We start from the raw sequence: 20,200 nt of genomic DNA, 5'->3' as shown, positions 1-20,200 counted from the left end.
CAGCCATAAACCTCACCGCACATCACTCTTTGGCATTCAAGATTTAAGCATCCTCTTCTAGTTGTGTCCAACTGGTCCTTATTTAAATACCTTATTTAAATGGCTGTGGAATTCTGGGAGTTGAAGTCCACAAATCTAAAAAAATGACTGCCTCACCAGCCATAAACCTCACCGCACGTCACTGTCTAACACAATGCTCTAACTTTGGAAAGCCTTCCTCTGCCACCCTTGCTTGCTTTTATTTTTACTCTGGCATTCAAGATTTAAGCATCCTCTTCTAGTTGTGTCCAACTGGTCCTTATTTAAATACCTCCCTCTTATGCCTGTGTGTGATGGCTTCTGCTATTTTAATCTTTTAAAGTTTTGGATCTCTTCAGTTCATTTTAGTGCTTTATCCTGTCTATTTATGGATAGCCATCCATCCTGAAATGAAAATATTAATGGAAGAGGACATGTAGGGAGATAGACCATTGAAAAGGATTATGGCATTGTTATCCCAAAGGTGCTTTTTCAAGAGGCAACTGGGCTTTCTTTGTATTTCCTTGAAGATGTTTTGCTTCTCATCCAAAATGCTTCTTCAGTTCAGTTCAGGTCTGAAGAAGCTTTTTGGGTGAGAAGTGAAACCTCTTAAGAAAGCACCTTTGGGACAACCATGACCTGGATGACTGAGAATCTCCATAAATATATGACATCGCTAATTACTTTAGCTTGAAATAGTATGAGACAAGCTTTAACAACCTTGTTATATTGGACTATGGAAGTGGCCTTGAGGAAGATATATTCAACAATTGTTCTGTTGTGGCCCGCCAGCAGCCAGCAGAGCTGGCAGCAGATTCGGACAGTGAGGAGGTTGGGGAGGAACATGGGCCAGTCCTGGAATCTGGGGAAGGCTCTGACGAGGGCTCTGTGTCGGAAGCAGAGAGGAGGCCAGAGCCGTAGGCCAGTTATCAGCTGCCTTCAGAGTCAGACGTCAGTGAGGCAGATGAACAGCTGGAGCCTGTTCCCAGTGTGTGCATGCACAGAGTTGCTAGATGAAGGTGAACAGCTAAAGAACAGGGGTCAACTTGGGAGTAGGGCCACAGGTGGAAGATGAATGGCCCCTCCCAGAGGAAATAAAAGAGGAGCAAAAGGAGAATGGAGTTTGCAGGAGACAATTAGTTCACTTAATTGGTTCGTGACTTCCCGAGACTCCTTGCCAAGTTTTGCAGGTATCAACCTGGCAGCTCTCCAAGCCAGATAAGGTCTATGACTATAAATCCTCCCTTGAAAGATTTTGCTGGATGTGAATGAGCAGAAATCACAGTCAATTAATAAAATGTTTTTGTTTTTTTTGTTGGGACAAGGAGTTTGCTTCATGCTCTTGGGAAGCCTCGGTCAGAACATGTTCAATAAACAACAGTTTAACCCCAAAAGTGAGGTGAGGAAGAAACTCAGTATCGCCTCATCTTGATTCCCTTTGTTATACGACAGGGAGAGAAGATTTGTCAGGTTTTCAAGTGTTACCTTCTTATCAATAAAGTGCCAGTAAAATTTGAAGACTGTTTCCTGACATGGCCTACTTTGAAGGGTTTTACACATTCCCAAAAGTGCTTTTTCCAAAAGGAAACTTTTTCCCCCTTTGAAAGTGTTTTGCTTCTCATCCAAGAAGCTTTTTCAGTTCATTGATGAGAAGCAAAACATTTTCAAGCGGGGGGGGGGGGGGGGAATCCAAGAAAGTCCAATTGCTTTTGGAAAAAGTACGTTTGGTACAACCATGACCTGGATGACTGAGAAACTCCATGGACATTTTACACACCCATTGATTCCCTAAAAATAAAGCACATAAAGAAGAAACACCCATTAATTTGTAGGATTGTTGTTGTTGTTTTACTTTGGAAACCCCTGGCTTCCAAATTATGAGATCAGCCATACAAGTGTATTTAAACTGTCTTTCAAAGAAAAATAAACTAGTATTCCTAACCAAGCATTAAAAGACCTCAGGCAGGAACTGTAGTGGAGCTTCAAAGAATTGAGAAACTTGCATCCCTGTATAAAAGTGTGACTTCATTATTATTTTTAAAAAACAGGTCTTTGTGATTTTATGAGGCATCACTTTCGCATTTCTGAAGTCCTGCTATTTTCTCGCTCCCCCCCCCCCGCAGCCCTTACAAATGCATTGCGAGCAGCCCAGTTGTGTGACATGGAAGTTCAGGCTCACGGACCCACGCAAGGTTTGTGTCCCTACACAGATGCACGCAACCAGGAATGTGTAGTCCAGTGGTGGGATTCAGCTACTTCGCACCTATTTGGGAGAACCGGTTGTTAACCTTCTAGGCAGTTCGGAGAACCGGTTGTTGGAAGAAATCTCCTTTTGTGTTTTTTTCCACTTTACAGGGCTAATCCTGTAAGGAAGGCAGGAAGGAAACATTCTGGTGTTGTTTCCAGCCTCATCTTTATTGCCCTGCTTACAGAAACTGCCTCTTCGGTTAACCCTTATTACATTGTCACAGCTAAGGCAAAGCGCCCATTGACTTGAGTGACATTGAGTTGGCCACGCCCACACGGTCACATGAGAACCGAGCCCCACCTACCCAGCTGGTCATTAGGGCAGAGAACCACTTGTTAAATTATTTGAATCCCACCACTGGTGTGGTCCATCCAGGACGTTTTTCACCCTCGGTCAGACTTTTAGTTAAGGCAAAGAAACCACATGACTCTTGGGAAGAAAGTCATCCAAACTATTTCTCCATTGACAACAGACCTTGGCTGATGAATTAAGCAGCCAGCATTGCAATCCTCATGGCAAATAGTGATCAGCCGGCCACCCTCCTCTTGGCAATGCCTAAATCTGACCTAGCAAAACAACACAGTTCCCTTCGGGTGCGGGATCAAATGATATGACCTGTTTTCATAGGAATTTCCTGGGATAATGAAATGCTCTCCCCCCTAAAAAGGTCTTTTGAGGCCCCCAAAAGCCTGTTGGAAGACTCCCCTTGGCTTTCCAGTTTTGCATAGTTGAGTAGGTCAATGTGATCAAGCCTAGGCCAGCTCCTGTGTTTCCTGTCTATGCTGGGCGCCACCAATGCCGTTCTTGGCTGGCCAAGATCCAAGGATTTAGAATGACCCGAGTTTGGGAACTCTCTCTTTGCAGATTCATGAAATTTATCCACCAAGGTGCTTGAGTGGGATGTGCTATCCATATCAATAACTACGTGGCTGCCTTTAAGGGTGTCTTTCCTGGGCACAACGTGGTTGCATCCAGGCAGAAAGGCCCACGAGAGTCTCCGTACCTCCTCCTTCTCCTCTGGCAACCTACATTTGCTTTCCAAATCCCGGACACCTGCCCGAGAAACGCCCTGCTTTTCAAGAAGACAGCTGTTCAGCTTAATGAGAGGCAAAGGCAAGGCATTGACGGCCGTAGAGAGGACGGTCTCCGCTCCGCGAGCAAAGGAGAAAGCTCCATTCTCTGGCACGGCGTTGCCGGAGTCCGAACGGATGCTCAAGAGAGAGAGCGAAGGTGAGATGCTCTTGTGATGAAAGAACTGGGTCGTGGTTTGGAGCCTGCTGGAATTGCAGCTGTTGACCCATTTCTTCACAGGGCTGGAGCAAGACTGGAAGCCGCTGGAAGAAAGGTCCACCTCGTAGTAGCCTTCTGCACATTCAGCGTTGGCCCTGAGGGTGGATGAGGTGGTCCTTCTCCTTTGAAAGTAATCGCTGGCTGGTCCCGGGTCCTGTGGGAAATCCAGACCCATGGAATAGAGCTCCTGCTGCATCAACAAGCGAGTCTCCATGTCTCTGTTCTCGTACAGCATCGTATTAGCGCAGATGAAGATAAAGAGGCCCACACCCATGACGACCGGCCCAATGAGCTTCAATTTCTCACTGTGGAGAAAGGGGCGAGCTTGGGGAGAAACCTTAATGTCCTTCCTGATGTCTCCGGTGACATTGGAGCTCCCTGGCCTGCCACTGCCGGACTTTGTACGGTGAGGCCAGTATCCGATCACGGCAATGGTCATTCCCACCAAGACCACCGAGATCCCCACCATCACAAAGACTCCCGAGGGAGAGCGCATCCGAAGCTGTCCCTTCACCACCATCTGCGGGGAGGGCTTGCGCCGAAACCTGCTCCTGTGCCATCGAGAAGGAGCGGAGGAGCCTGATGTTTTCTTCTCTGGGGTGTTGTGGGTCTTCATGGCTTTGGCAACTTCAGTTGTAGTCAGTTCCTCTCGGATTGTCTACAAGTCATCTTAAGAATAGTGAGAGAGAGAGAGAAGGAAAAGAGTTAATCAACCAGGAGATAGAACAAAACATACAACATAGACCAGGAGTATCAAACTCAAGGTCTAGGGGCCAGATCCGGCCCAATAAGGTGCTTAGATTTGGCCTGTGGGGTTGCCCTGGAAACACCAAAGGACCAGCCCGCAGTGCCTCTGCCAGCGATAATGGAGCTCTGTGTTCCTCCCGGGCTCCGTTTTCACTGGCAGAGGGTTGCAGGAAGCCGTCGCAGCCAAAAACGGAGCACAGGAGCCTGTTTATGCTAGCAGAGTGCTCGGGCCACCACAGGCGCCCCTGATAGGAGAGGCATCAAAATGGCCACACCCATCCTAGCCACACCCACATGAGCCCCTGAGATAAAACACAACCTTGATGCAGCCCTCAATGAAATCGAGTTTTACACCCTTGACATAGATTAATACAGGGATAGTCAAACCTTTTTATACCAACCGCCCACTTTTGTATCTCTGTTATTAGTAAAATTTTCTAACCACCCACTGGTTCCACAGTAATGGTGATTTTATGAAAACCTAATGAAAATTTTTAAATAATGCTATGATTTTTTTTAAAAAAGTCAATTAAATGTTTAAAAAAGGAAAGTGCTTCAGTATCAGACAAAACCCCTACCGCCCACCATGAAAGCTGGAACGCCCACTAGTGGGCGGTAGGGACCAGGTTGACTACCACTGGACTAATAGATCCAAGGGCTTCTAGTCCAATCCCTTGATGAAATAATGCAGGAGACCTTATTCCATGTCGGATGACATGAATGTAATTAGAAGGCTGTGATTCACCAAGAAGGGCTTATAAAGACCTCCTAAGCTTTCCTTCCAAACCGACAGGTCCACCTCTAAGCTCTACTATGGACTCAGATAGACTTATAGACAGAGCGAACCTCATCTTGTACAATGTAGAACTTCAGGTATGTTGATAAGATACTAGAGGCACATGTTCTTTGCATAACACAGTAACTTAGTCACAAAAAGCTTCGAACCAGAGAAAAGGCATAGCTAAGATCTAGTCAACAACCAAACCTTTTGTGGATGAAAGAAAGCTAGATTGAGACTCCAGTTTCAAATCCTGATCCAAACCTAACCAGTGGTGGGATCCAGCCAGTTGGCACCACTTCAGGAGAACCGGTTGTGAACTTTCTGAGCAGTTTGGTGAACTGGTTGTTGGAAGAAATCATTAGGGCAGAGAACCGGTTGTTAAATTATTTGAATCCCACCACTGAACCTAACCCTTCTTGGCCAGCTCAGCTAGCCTAGGGGGAAAATTGCTTTCCAGATTTGGTAATGAATGTATTCTAATAGTCAGACCCATACAGACTTTTTAGGAGTGTGAAAACATGTCCGTGAAGGCCCATTTACTATTGTGTGTGTTGTCTTTGTGGTCTTCCACATCATCCCTGATCTTTGCAGCCTTTGGAGGCCAAAGCAATGGGCCAGTCTTGCTGTTTTCCATTATCTCAGCCCTTTATATCTGTCCTAAATTTTTAAAAAGTGGGTCTGGTGATACAAGGAAGGAGCTGAAGGTGAGTTGCAGTCTGCCACATTGCTAGAAACATGATTTAAAGCTAATACAGCAACGCATTGAGCATGCAAGTAAACCCAACATATGTTCTTTGTTTTCATTTAATCATTTTAAGGTATTATCTCTCTCTGGAAAAAGACATTAAGTGAACAAGCTTTAGAATGACAAATGTGTCCCTGTCCCAAACTGTCAAATCCTGACATCAGGATAAATTATAGGAAGAAAGAGGAAGGGTTTTTTAAAAGTTCAGAAACATGACTCCACCAACATTACGTCATCCCTAAAGATAAGACAAATAAATACAGCTGTAACTATAGATCTATTTATCACACATATATCAGATGTTTCATAGACAAGCAATATCCTGACTCTGTAAACCGCTTGGAGAGGGCTGTAAAAGAATTGTGAAGCAGTATATAAGTCTAAGGCAGCGTTTCTCAACCTTGTCAACTTGAAGATGTCTGGACTTCAACTCCCAGAATTCCTTCTGGGAGTTGAAGTCCAGACATCTTCAAGTTGACAAGGTTGAGAAACACTGGTCTAAGGGCTATTGCTACAGGTATCGATAAAGTCAATGAGGAATATTGACTTGACATCTGCCATTGGTTCACTTAACAACTGTGGCAAGAAAGGTCGCAAAATGGGGGGGGGGACTCACCTCACAGATATCTTGCTTAGCAACAGAAATGTTGAGCTCAATTGTGGTCATACGTTGAGAGCTACCTGTAGTGTGTTAATTGGCTACACATCTTGCCAGCAGATGAAAAATTGTTATCATTTCTGCAAAACGTTTCGATGGAATTGCACACTGTTGCCCAGTGCTGGCTCTCATTGAATGAGATTTGTGCAAACGATCTAGACCTTCTCAGCCATTAGTAAAGGTAAAGGTTCCCCTCGCACATACGTGCTAGTCGTTCCTGATTCTAGGGGACGGTGCTCATCTCCATTTCTAAGCTGAGGAGCCTGTGCTGTCCGAAGATGTCTCTGTGGTCATGTGGCTGGCATGACTAAATGCTGAAGGTGCATGGAACACTGTTACCTTCCCACCAAAGGTGGTTCCTATTTTTCTATTTGCATTTTTACATGCTTTCAAACTGTTAGGTTGGCAGAATCTGGGACAAGTAACGGGGGCTCACTCCGTTACGTGGCGCTAGGGATTCAAACCGCCGAACTGCCGACCTTTCTGATCGACAAGCTCAGTGTCTTAGCCACTGAACCACCACATTTCAGCCATTATGGCAATACAATAAGATGGCCCTTATTTTTGCTTATCAGCCATGGTCCAACCTCTTGATTGTTTCTCTTGTCTACTACAATTTCCCCGGATCTCCTAATGCAGGCATCAACATCATGCCGAAGAATTTCTGGAATGAGCTGTCTTTCTTGAACTTTTCAAGAACTCAAATGTTCAGCTGAAAAAAAAAATCCCAACACTCAAAGTACTAGGTTGTCAGTTTAAGAGTTTCATACTATGAAAATGATCTAGTCAGTCACTGTTCCTAAATAACCACTTGAGCAGCTTTGGGTGTTTGGCTCATGAAAAGAGAACTAGAACCAAAATGTAACTCATCTTACTTAAGGCTTACTTGGAGGCTCGTGTTTCTAGCAATATACCAGACTGCAAACTCACCTTGAGCTCCTGCCTTGTACATCACACACACTTTTTAAAAATTTGGACAGATTCAGTGGGCTGGTTTAGAGATAATGAAGAGAATGGTTTAGTGAATGTTGTGGTCTGCCAGCAGCCAGCAGAGCTGGCAGCAGATTTGGAGAGTGAGGAGGATGAGGAGGAACATGGGCCAGTCCTGGATCCTGGGAAGGCTCTGATGAGGGCTCTGTGTCGGAGGCAGAGACGGGGCCAGAGCCATATGCCAGTTATCAGCTGCCTTTGGAGGCAGACAGCAGTGAGGCAGAGGAACAGCTGGAGCCTGTTCCCAGTGTGCGCATGCACAGAGATGCCAGACGAAGGGAACAGCTAAAGAACAGGGGTTGACTTGGGAGGAAGGTCAGATGATGAATGGCCTCTCCCAGAGGAAATTATAGAGGAGCGAAAGGGGAGGAGAGTTTTCAGGAGACAATTAGTTTGCTTAATTGGTTCATGACTCTCCAAGACTCCTTGCCAAGTTTTGCAGGTATCAACCTGGCAGCTCTCCAAGCCAGATAAGGTCTGTGACTGTAAATCCTCCCTTGAAAGATTTTGCTGGATGTGAATGAGCAGAATTCACAGTCAATTAATAAAAGTTTTTTTTTTGTCAGGACAAGGAGTTTGCTTCATGCTCTTTGGAAGCCTCGGTCAGAACGGAGAAACTGAAAATCTACCCAAAGAGAAGACCTCACCTGGACCCACCTGATCACATTTGCAAATGAAACAGAGATCTTCAGGTTCCACCTTTTTAAGAATGTCTGCAAGTCCAGCAGTCAGGTTGTGATCCTTTAATCTAAAGAACTCAACACGTTTTCCAATCCAATGCCTCTGAGAAGTAGGTCATCATGGTACACATTTTAGACCTCACCTAGAAATCCAATGACTTTTCATCAAGGGAGATCTATCCAGTCCCCCCTAAAAGCAAGCACTACCTGGATTAAGAGTGGCATAACTTGCTTGGTAGGGTTGCCAAGTATGATAACGAAGCTTATGCAGATCCTAATTTTAAAAGGAACGCAGCAAAACCATTTGGGGATTCTAGAAGAATTAGTATCTCACCGGATGCCCTTCCCATGCATTGGGACTGTAATTTCCTGGGAAATCTGGACACTGAAATTCCAGCAGACTCAGGAAGACCCAAGATGGAGAGACAGATTTTAAGAGGAAACAATTCAGGAAATCACGTAGATATTTTTTTTAAGTGGTTCAGACTTTGAGGCGGATTTAACATGACAACTATTGCTAATATTCATTTATCTGGAATTAAAGACAACTAAAAAAAGCACAGCAAGACAGGACTTAAAACTCAGAGCCAGGGAAAGCGGCTCTATGCAGAGTTCAAAATCATAATGTTATTATTAGAATTCTCAAGAAAGGTTACATAAGCCCATATAAGTCTCTGTGTCTGTTTTAAAAAAAAGTTCCGGGATTCTTTGACACTATTACTGAAATGGACTGATTAAGTCCATATTTTGGCAGGAGATGTTTGACCTTTCTAAATAAAAAGTTACTTATGGTGCTTGCTTCCAAGGTCAGCTTATGATTCAACTCTGAATTCTGTCCATCCCTATAAACTGTTTCTGTGTTACCCCGTGGCATTTTAATTCACAGAGAGTCAGATTAGTGACAATTCAGAATGACAAACGCTACAGAAATGGAAACATTAGTGACATCCCAAAATACACTGAACACTGCTTGCCTGTGATTTTAATAGTTAAGAATTCCTCAGGGGGTTTTCTGTATGTAATAAGATTTTGGTTAAAGTTCAGATAATGGAACTTTGTATATGTTTCTCTACGATCTTCACTAATAAGCAGAAATGGTATTCAGCAGGTTCTGACCGGTTCTAGAGAACTGGTAGTGGAAATCTTGAATCCCTCCACTGATTTTATGTCTATACTGATTCGTATACATATACCATGAGTCAATCAATCAATCAATCATCTATCTATATTTGAACAGGATGCATGCAAGCACTATTGAGAATTCCAGTTGGCTTGGAAGTATCAGGAATTCATGTCTGTTCAAGCTATTACAATTCAGAAAAGGAACTCATCCAGATGTTGCTAATCTCATAATGCCAACACCCTGCTGGGTCAGACACCTGTACAGATTTATCAGCCACGACTTTGCCAACTTCCTTCTTCATGCCACTCAGTTAGTGGCAGCCTCCAATTTTTGTAGGAACAACTGACAAAATTTGCACTGCAGTCAAGAGCTGGAGCATTAGGGAAACTTTGGAGCCATTATCCCAAGACGCTTCCATACTATATAGGACAGGGTGTCAAACTCAAGGCCCTCAGGCTGGATCCGACCCATGTGGTGCTTAGATCTGGCCCACAGGACCCCACTGGAAACAGTGAAGGACTGGCTCGCAGTACCTCTGCCAGTGAAAATGGAGCTTGGGAGACCACACATGGCCCTTTCAGGCTCCGTTTTCAGCTGTGATGGCCTCCTGCAGCCCTCTGGCAGCAAAAATGGAACCTGAAAGGCCATTGTGGCCAAAAACAGAGCCATGGCGGGCTGCATGTGGCCTTCCCAGGCTCAGTTTTCTCTGGCAGAAGGGTGCAGGAAGCTGTCACGGCTGAAAACAAATTTGAAGAGTGACATCAAGCTCGCCATGCCCCCTGGCCACACCCATCCCAGCCATGCCCATCCAGGCCACGCCCCCCCAGTCCCCTGAGATCAAACACAACCCTGATGCGGCCCTCAATGAAATCGAGTTTGACACCCCTGATATAGGAGCTCTATATCCAGAAGGGAAGCTTAACATTATAGGTGACATATGACAACAATTGAGCTCAAAATGTATGTTGCTGAGCAGGGCCGCTGTTAACTGAGTTATGCCTCATTTTATGAACTTTTTTTTGCTGCGGCTGTTAAGCGAATCACTGCAGTTGTTATGTGAATCATGTGATCATTAAGTGAATCTGGCTTCCCCATTAACTTTGTCGAAAGCGGGCTGGGCAGGTTACAAATAGCAATAGCACTTGGACTTATATGCCGCTTCACATTGCTTTTACAGCCCTCTCTAAACGGTTTTACAGAGTCAGCCTCTTGCCCCCAACAATCTGGGTCCACATTTTACCCACCTCGGAAGGATGGAAGGCTGAGTCAACCTTGAGTTGGTCAGGATCAAACTCCTGGCAGTGGGCAGAGTTAGCTTGCAATACTGCATTCTAACCACTGGGTAGGTAGGTAGGTAGGTAGGTAGGTAGGTAGGTAGGAAGGAAGGAAGGAAGGAAGGAAGGAAGGAAAATAGCAATAGCACTTAGACCTACATACTGCTTCACAGTACTTTACAGCCCTCTCTAAGCAGTTTACAGAGTCAACCTCTTGGGTTCCACCACAAAACCGCGGACGACAAAATCACGCTCAACGAAAGCGCGTACGTGACGTCATCACAGCGCGACAAAAACATCGCGCTGTGATCGATAAATGTAAAAATAAAGCGAAAACCTTACCCTAACCCCCCCAAACCTAACCCTAAACCTAACCCTAAACCTAACCCTTAACCTAACCCTAAATCTAACCCTAAACCTAACCCTTAACCTAACGCTAAACCTAACGCTAACCCTTAACCTAACGCTAAATGTAACCCTAACGCTCTAAACCTAACCCTAACCCTTAACCTAACCCTAACCCTAACCCTAACCCTTAACCTAACGCTAAACCTAACGCTAACCCTTAACCTAACGCTAAACGTAACCCTAACGCTCTAAACCTAACCCTAACCCTTAACCTAACCCTAACCCTAAACCTAAACCTAACCCTTACCTTTATGTGAATTGGCTTGCTTTAATTTTATTTTTATTTCAATTTTTAATTTTTTCGTCGCGCTGTGATGACGTCAAATGCGCGCTTTCGTCGAGCGCGCTTTTGTGGACCGCGGTTTTGACGGGTCACGAGCTCTTGCCCCTAACAATCTGGGTCCTCATTTTACTCACCTCGGAAGGATGGAAGGCTGAGTTTCATCGGCCTTGAGCCGATGAAACTCGAACTGCCGAACTGTAGCTAGCAGCCAGCTGAAGTAGCCTGCAGTACTGCACACTAACCACTGCGCCCCCACGGCTCTTTTTGTGAGGATCATCATCCTAAATGGTGATCACGTGTTCCCAGGACAGCACAACCGTCATAAATATCTGCAGTTGCCAAGTGCCTGAATTTCAATCACGTGACCACGGGGATGCGGCAATGGTCCTAAAGTTGAAAACCAATCATACGTCACCTTTTTCAGCGCCATTGTAGCTTTGAATTGTCCCTACACGAATGGCTGTACATCAAGGACTACCTAAAATCTGTGTTCTCTCTACAATCGACATCATGAAATCTGAAATAGAGACCTCCGTACCCTACCCACCCTGGCTGATATTTCCAGTGTAACTTTGAGCTTTTCTTGTTTCTTCCCATTTTTTTACGGCAATCGCCTGGCTAAAAACCTGCGAAAGCTTTTAGGTCATTCCGGCTCCTTCTTTAAAAAAAAAAAAATCAGGTCAGGATTTATTCATTTTTATTTTTAATCCCTCTCCCCCCGCCCCCCCAGTCAGCATGGCTACTGGCTTTTTTTAAAAAAAAATTTTTTTTAATTGTATGCCATTAATTTCTCTGGGAACACAAATGTGTTTCAGGGGACAGGCATGGAAAACAGATGCAGTTTTAATGTTTTGCAAAATGGGACATGATGAATTGATGAACTGACCAGGCATGGCCTGCATTCTTTTACCAGATGCACCAGATTTAAACTCAGTGCCTGACACAACGTCATGTTTCCATGCTCTTCCAACCCACTCGCTGCGGAAAACAGACGGGTCAAAGGCTTGCTGCTATAAAGGTGCAAATTCCCTAAAGCCAGTGATCTTATAACTGGTGCTAATTAGGCGAGCTATTAATGGGACAGACCCATGTTGTTTGCATGAAATGTTCCAAATCAGGAACCGGATTAACCAGCTTCTAGCAATCTCTGGAAACCGTTTCCTGACTGCCGCCGACGCTGCCAGTTTTATAACTCTAGTCCAAGTCTTCAAACAGACCTACTTTCTTGCTCTGCTTGCACATCCTGCATTAAGTACTGTCCAGCCTCTCCATAGCCACACATCCCACTCGAATCACAAAATCAGTCTTCTTCTTGGCAAGCTCCTTAGGCTGGCAAAATGTTATTCCAAATGTTAAACGTTCTGCAAAAGAAGGTCATTCTTAGTGCCAGAAGAAAGCTAGCCTTTCTTTTCCTCTTCCTTAAAATTATTGTATTAAAGTAGCTCAGTGGCTAAGACGCTGAGCTTGTCGATTGAAAGGTCGGCAGTTCAGCGGTTCGAATCCCTAGCGCCGCATAACAGAGTGAGCTCCTGTTACTTGTCCCAGCTTCTGCCAACCTAGCAGTTCGAAAGCCTGTAAAAATGCAAGTAGAAAAATAGGGACCACCTTTGGTGGGAAGGGAACAGTGTTCCGTGCGTCTTTGGGGCATTGAGTCATGCCGGCCACATGACCACGGAGTCGTCTTCGGATAGCGCTGGCTCTTCGGCTTTGAAACGGAGATGAGCACTGCCCCCTAGAGTCGGGAAATATTAGCACATATCTGCGAGGGGAATCTTTACCTTTACCTTAAAGTATTGTCAGATAAGCCTGGTTCGGACGTTCAACCGAGTCATGGTTTGTGATTTGTTGCGTAAGACACAACTGGATGGAATCAGACAATATGCGAGGCCACACATAGGCAAGCCCTCCTGGAGCCTGGTACAATGCCTGGACTAAGTGGACTCCATTTCAGATTTCCTGGATGGGTGGTGCACTAAAGTTAGACAGGGTGCTAGGATGCCTTCTTAAACTAACATTTCCCTACTTCTTTTCTCATCTTAGAGCAACTTAGAAGAACATAGAATATCATGGTTGGAAGGGACCTTGGAGATCTTCTAGTCCAATCCCCTGATTAAGCAGGAGACCCTATATCATTTCAGATAATGGATGTCCGGTCTCTTTTTCAAAGTCTCCAGGGCAGTGGTGGGATTCAGCCGGTTCACATCTATTCGGGAGAACCGGTTGTTAACTTTCTAAGCAGTTTGGAGAACTGGTTGTTGGAAGAAATCTCCTTTTGTTTTTTTCCCCACTTTACAGGGCTAATCCTGTAAGGAAGGCAGGAAGGAAACATTCTAGCCTGATCTTTATTGCCCTGCTTACAGAAACTGCCCCTCCGGTTAACCCTTATTACATTGTAACAGCTAAGGCGAAGCGCCCATCGATGTGAGTGATATTGAGTTGGTCATGCCCAGTCACATGACCACTGAGCCCCACCTACCCAGCTGGTCATTAGGGCAGAGAACCGGTTATTAAATTATTCGAATCCCACCACTGCTCCAGGAATGTAGCACTCACAATTTCTGGAGGCAAGCTGTTCCACTGGTTTATTGCTCTCACGGTTAGGAAATTTCCCCTTAGTTCTAGATTGCTTCTTTGAGGGTTAGAATTGCTGATTCTTGCTGAGACCTGAGTCTTCATGCCTGTTTTAACTTTGAATGGTCACTAAATGAATGGTTATAAGTCAAGGACTACCCATAATCACTCTCTGAAACAACTTGAACCTAGCTGGACAATAGCTGTACTTGGGTCCTTTCTGGAGAGCCAAGTATTAGTATTAGTATTTATTAAACTTGTATGCCGCCCTATTCCCAGGGGGACTCAGGGCGGCGAACAAACACATGGGGAAGGGGCAATACAAAAACGAACAAGACAAACAGAATACAGAGACAGATTAAAAATACAACAAACGCAGCAATTCAAGTGGGGCCGAGAACTCAACAGCCCCAGGCCTGCCGGAACAGCCAGGTCTTGACGGCTATGCGGAAAGCCTGAAGGGTGGCGAGGGTCCGAATCTCCACAGGTAGATCGTTCCAGAGAGCCGGAGCAGCCACAGAAAAGGCCCTCCCCCGGGGGGTCGACAGTCGACACTGGCTAGCTAATGGTATCCGGAGGAGGCCTAATCTGTGGGATCTAATTGGTCGTAGGGAGGTAATTGGCAAGAGGCGGTCTCTCAAGTACCCAGGTCCGATACCATGTAGGGCTTTAAAAGTAACGACTAGCACCTTGAAACGCGTCCGGAGTCCAATAGGCAGCCAGTGCAGCTCGCGGAGGATAGGTGTAACGTGGGTGTACCGAGGTGCACCCACAATTGCTTGCGCGGCTGCATTCTGGACAAGCTGAGAACTGCAGTGGGCAGGGGCAACAGGGTAGAGGGTTCCACCACAAATCCGCGGTAGACTAAAGCGCGCTCGACGAAAGCGCGTACGTGACGTCATCACAGCGCGACGAAAACGGCACGCTGTGAGCGGTAAATTTAAAATTAACGCGAAAACCTTACCCTAACCCCCCCAAACCTAACCCCAAACCTAACCCTAAGCCTAACCCTTAACCTAACCCTAAACCTAACCCTAAACCTAACCCTTAACCTAACCCTAAACCTAACGCTAACCCTTAACCTAACCCTAAACCTAACCCTAACGCTTAACGTAACCCTAAACCTAACCCTAACCCTTAACCTAACCCTAACCCTAACCCTAAACCTAACCCTTACTTTTATGTGAATCGGCTTGCTTTAATTTTATTTTATTTTAATTTATTTTAAATTTTATTTGTCACGCTGCTGATGACGTCACGTACGCACTTTGATTGGGCGCACTTTAGTGGACCGCGGTTTTAACGGGTCACGGGGTAGAGTGGGTAAAGCCGTATCTGGCATGGGCTCCCAGCTGGGATTTTTCTTTTTTCCACTGGGAAGGGAACGTGAATTTTTAAAAACTCTGTTATTAGGACTATTTTTAGATTAAGCACTCCTGGGAAACTACTGACGTTCCCACTGCAAAAGGATGGAAAATGTTGGCACTGACATTCTGTAGTTGTGACTGGAGAGATTTTGGGTGGGGGCACAGAAAGCCATCTGAGCCCTTCTGTTGATGCATGAAGAAGACCCCAGTCTAAGAGACTAGAATCATATTTCACGTAAGCTGTAGGAATTCAATTTTGAATAGACCAGATTTATGCGCCTAAGAAGCCTACCGATCATCAGGTGCCACACTAAAGCGAGGAAAGCAATATATAACAGGCCTCTCATTGGTTAGAGCAGTGCTTCTCAACCTTGCCCATTTGAACATGTGTAGAGTTGAATTCCCAGAGTTCCCCTCCTGGGAATTTTAGCCCATTGAATCAATGAAGTGTAAGCAATGGTGGAATTCATTGGAGGACATGACTCAGCTTCCCAACTTCTCAAGGACTACAGGAAGCTCTCCAGCGGTATGCTAACATGGCTGGCTGGGGCATTCTGGGAGTTGAAGTCCACAAATCTTCAAATGGATGAGATTGAGAAATACTAGGTTAGAATGATATTCTCAGAGTTTTCATTGGTGAAATACATTCAGCACATTTGGCCAATTCCTCCCACCACCACCACCACCCTGGCAAACATATCGAAAAATAGCCCTGCAGATACTCAAAGAGTCTCTACTCTAAGGGGTTGCCCCAAAGAACAAGGGTCAACCTATTCTCCAAAGGCCCTGATGGCAGGACAAGAAGCAATGGATGGAAACGAATCAAGGAGAGAAGCAACCTAGAAGTAAGGAGAAATTCCTTGTCCAATGAGAACAACTAATCAGTGGATTGGCTTGCTTCCCCAGAAGTGGTAGGTGCTTCATCACTGGAGGTTTTTAAGAAGAGATTGTATCTTAAAGATCATTCAAATGAGAGATATAAACGAGACTGGAAAAAATGGATTGACTATATACAAAATAAATACGGGACCAAGAAATTCCAGTTAGCCTATGCTTAAGATCAGAAATGATTTAAACTGTTAAAACTTAGTTCAGTAAGAAGAAGCTAAGGTCAATGTAGAATGTCATTAATTTCTTTATTTCTTTTTTCTCAATAGATTTTAGACTGTGTTAGTTAAAAATCCATACCATGTACGGGTTCTGGGAAGTCGGGGGGGGGGAAGGAGGAGGGGGGTTGGGGGGTGGAGGGAGGGAGGGGCACACAAAAAAAATTGTACTTCAATGTCTTAATGATTGACGAATGATGAAATATTTGTGTTTTTTAAAAGAAATAAAATAAATATTTGTGATAAAAAAAAAGAAGAGATTGGACAGCCATTGGTCTGAAATGGCATCGGGCAGTGATGGGGAACCTTTTTCTTATGGCGTGCCAAAATTGTGTGCATGCAGGCTATCGTGTGTTCACACGTGCCCCTACCAATTCAATCCTTCCCGCCCACCTGTGTATGGGCATGTAACCACCCCATGCATGCAGTGCACGCACAACCCCTCCCCAGCCCCCAAAGGCTCTCCTGAAGCCTGGAGAGGGCGAAAAATGGTCCCAACGAGCCAACCGGAAGTTTGGGAATGAACTACGGTTGGCCCGTTGGCTCTGTTTTTTTGCCTCCCTAGACTCCGGAGGCTTTCCTGAAGCCTGGGGAGGGTGAGAACGGCCTCCCCCGGACCTCCAGAAGGCCGAAAATCAGGTGGCCAGCATATGCATGCATGCCGGAGCTGACCGCTGGGCGTGCCAGGAAACCATGGCTCCGCATGCCACAAGTTTGCCATCACAGGCATAGGATCTCCTGCTTGAGCAGGGGGTTGGACTAGAAGACCTCTAAGGTCCTTTCCAACTGTGTTATTCATCCTGCCCCCAAAGAAAACTAGGCTAAACCAAAGTGGGAGGCTAAACTAACTTCCAGATCCATATTCCATGTCACATCATTTGCCTCCTGCAACGGGAAACTTTATTGGTAGAAGTCTTCAGCAATAAGTTTTTGGGCTCACCAGAACATCCTTTTTTTTTTTTTTGCTAGTCTGTCTGGAAAATTCCTCCTTCTGCATTGCTGCATTATTCTTGTGTTTTAAGATTTAAACATTGGGGGGGGGGGACAGCCAAACAACAGCTTTCCCAGCTTGTGACTCACAAGGGCCCGCTTCATATATATCTGCATTACATAGTGCAGATTGTTCTTGGTTACTGGATTCTTTGCTTATGAGATCTTTTTTTTTTAACTGCTTGCTCAGCGCAGCCTCTGCTTTTCTGCTTAGCATTAATACTCAGGCTTAGGAGTCAACTTTAAAGTGACTAAATGCTCCGTGATGCCATCTGTATCGGGAGTGACACACTTTGCTGTGAAAATACAGAGGAAGCCAAGTACACGAAGAACCAGGCTAATGGGAAAATAATTTGGATCTAACTTTTTTCCCTGCCAGGCTAACTTTCTGTCTGCAAGGTCTGGGAAGGATTGTTCCTCTCCCTCAGCAGGTACAAGCCACCAGCTTCTGTCTATAAATTAACCAGCATCCCGATTGTCCATTTCAGCACAAATCCCTAACTCACCCTTATTTGTCTTTGCTGTATTACAGGGGTGAGCAACCTGTGGCTCTTTCATCCCTCTGCTGTGGCTCCCTGTCACCGGCCAGCTCTACAATTGATAGGGCTTTCGGTTAGGACAGGTAGAGGAAAAAGGACGCTGCGCTAGGAGGGGACTCAATGGTAGGGGAACTCGCACATCTATGCAAGTCGTTCCCAACTCTAGGGGGCGGTGCTCATCTCAATTTCAAAGCCAAAGAGCCAGCGCTGTCCAAAGACATCTCCATGGTCATGTGGCCAGCATGACTAAATGCCAAAGGAGCACAGAACGCTGTCATAAATAGGTGGTCCCTATTTTTCTACTTGCATTTTTACATGCTTTCGAACTGCTAGGTTGGCAGAAGCTGAGACAAATAATGGGAGCTCACTCCATTACGTGGCACTAGGGATTCAAACTGCTGAACTGCCAACCTTCTGATCAACAAGCTCAACATCTTAGCCACTGTGTCCCTCAGTACAGCATTACATTAATAAAATAAAGGTCAAACTTGAAAAAGAATATATATTATGAAATACCAGGGGTGAGGAGCTACAAAATTATTCCCAAGTGAGAAGCAATAAAGGAAGTTAATGGCAATTATCAAAATTCCAACTCTCTTCTGTTTTTAGAATTTATTAATAAGTGGGAGTTGATCAAAACTTGAAGGATGACATTCTAGAAATTTGCACTGCAACTAAAAAACAGCAGCCGGATGTCTCCCTCCCTTTTAAGGCACTGCGGGGGTGGGTAGTAGAGGACTATGAAAAGTTTCTCCAGGGACTTTTATGTCAAGTTAAGTCAAAACTGGTGGGAGAAGACAGTGTTGGAGCTAAGCCAGCTAGGTTTAAAGGTCTTATCGGGCACATTGAATTGCATTTTTTTGTGTGTTTATATAATATAGTTTCATTTTCATGGTAATATTCCACTCCAAACATTCAGCAATGCAGGGACCCACATTACACATTTCCCCCCCAATAAAAATCGAGCAGCAAATCTAGCTGCCTCCAAGAATCCGGTAAACCATCCTCCTTATCTTGAAATTCAGCGTTGCTTCTGCTATTAAGACAATTCTTAACCCATATATCTTATCTAGTTTAAGCAATAATCCTAAGAACACGAAGGAGCTAAATCCTTTTCAATTCGCTTCAAAGTACACCCAGGATGAAGCTGTCAATTCCATGTATTATTTCACATTTTGCAGAGAAATGCTCTGTCTGCTGCGATTTTGGATGTTTCCTAAGTTGAACTGGATATTTATAAGCCCCATTAAAAAGACATTTGCTGAAGCAGTAGATCATACACAGAAAGAAAATGAGAACACTAGTCTAAATACAAAGACAGGAGACAAATTTAACAATTAAAAATATATATCACTTCTGGTCTCCTAAATTGCCTTTTTTGGAACATGTTGAGAAGGAATTCACGAGTTACAGAACAGGTGGACCTTCACCACTTCCAAACTGCCTCCTGTTGTGGCCCACCAGCAGCCAGAGGATCTGGCAGCAGATTTGGACAGTGAGGAGGTTGGGAAGGAACATGGGCCAGTCCTGGAGTCTGGGGAAAACTCTGATGAGGGCTCTGTGTCGGAGGCAGAGATGGGGCCAGGGCCATCTGACAGTTATCAGCTGCCTTTGGAGTTGGACATCAGTGGAGCAGAAGAACACCTGGAGCCTGTTCCCGATGTGCGCATGCACAGAGCTGCCAGGAGAAGGGAACAGCTAAGGAACAAGGGCCAACTCGGGAATAAAAGCACAGGTAGACGGTGATGGCCGGAGACTATTAGTTCAATTCATTAGGGTGAAGATTTATTCTTGACCTCTTGCCAAGGAATTGCTGCTACGTTGTGGCATTTGGAAGATATTGGCCTGGCAGCTCTCCAAGCCTGGTATAGGGCTGTAGTTGTGAAATCTCTTGAAAGACTGCTGGCCGGGACTTTGCTGGAGAGGAATTCCCTTTAACCTAAATAAAAGAGGAGTCTGCTTCATGATCTTGGGAAGCCTAGATCGGAACACCTCCAATCCCATCTAACACACCTGTCAGCCCCACAAAATAGTTCAGACTAGGGAAAGAATTTTCTGGGAGACTAAATCTACTCTTATTGAGATTGGTTACAACAGAGGTGTGACCCGACAAATGTGCACTCGACAAAAGTGCACCGATGAAACCGTGTCGTGAAAACCGCGACATCATCAACGCGCCGACAACAGCGTGCCGACAACAGCGTGCCGACAGAAGCGTGATTTAAGTTAAGGTAAGGGTTAGGTTCAGGGTTAGGTTCAGGGTTAGGTTCAGGGTTAGGTTTAGGGTTAGGTTTAGGGTTAGAGTTAGGGTTAGGTTTAGAGTGTGCTTCCTCGTGCCTGTGCAAGGCCGAAGACACCAGCCTGAAGATGACGAGTGGGACC

The 20,200-nt window shown here is 45.1% G+C and overlaps 1 protein-coding gene across 1 annotated transcript in view; it reads right to left on the bottom strand.

The window, feature by feature from the left end:
- Positions 1 to 2,701: 2,701 nt before the first annotated feature.
- The window catches only part of TMEM200B (transmembrane protein 200B), a 31,403-nt gene continuing 13,904 nt past the window's right edge, over positions 2,702 to 20,200 (bottom strand). The window contains exon 3 of the mRNA XM_032228038.1: positions 2,702 to 4,225. Coding sequence (XP_032083929.1) covers positions 2,868 to 4,172 — 1,305 coding nt within the window. The 5' untranslated portion in view covers positions 4,173 to 4,225 and the 3' untranslated portion in view covers positions 2,702 to 2,867. The remainder of the gene's footprint in view (positions 4,226 to 20,200) is intronic.

Source organism: Thamnophis elegans, chromosome 12 (genome assembly GCF_009769535.1).
Source record: "Thamnophis elegans isolate rThaEle1 chromosome 12, rThaEle1.pri, whole genome shotgun sequence".
Taxonomy (NCBI): Eukaryota; Metazoa; Chordata; class Lepidosauria; order Squamata; family Colubridae; genus Thamnophis; species Thamnophis elegans.
The sequence above is the reverse complement of the archived record's forward strand: the minus strand, read 5'-3'. Positions and strand labels throughout refer to the sequence as shown.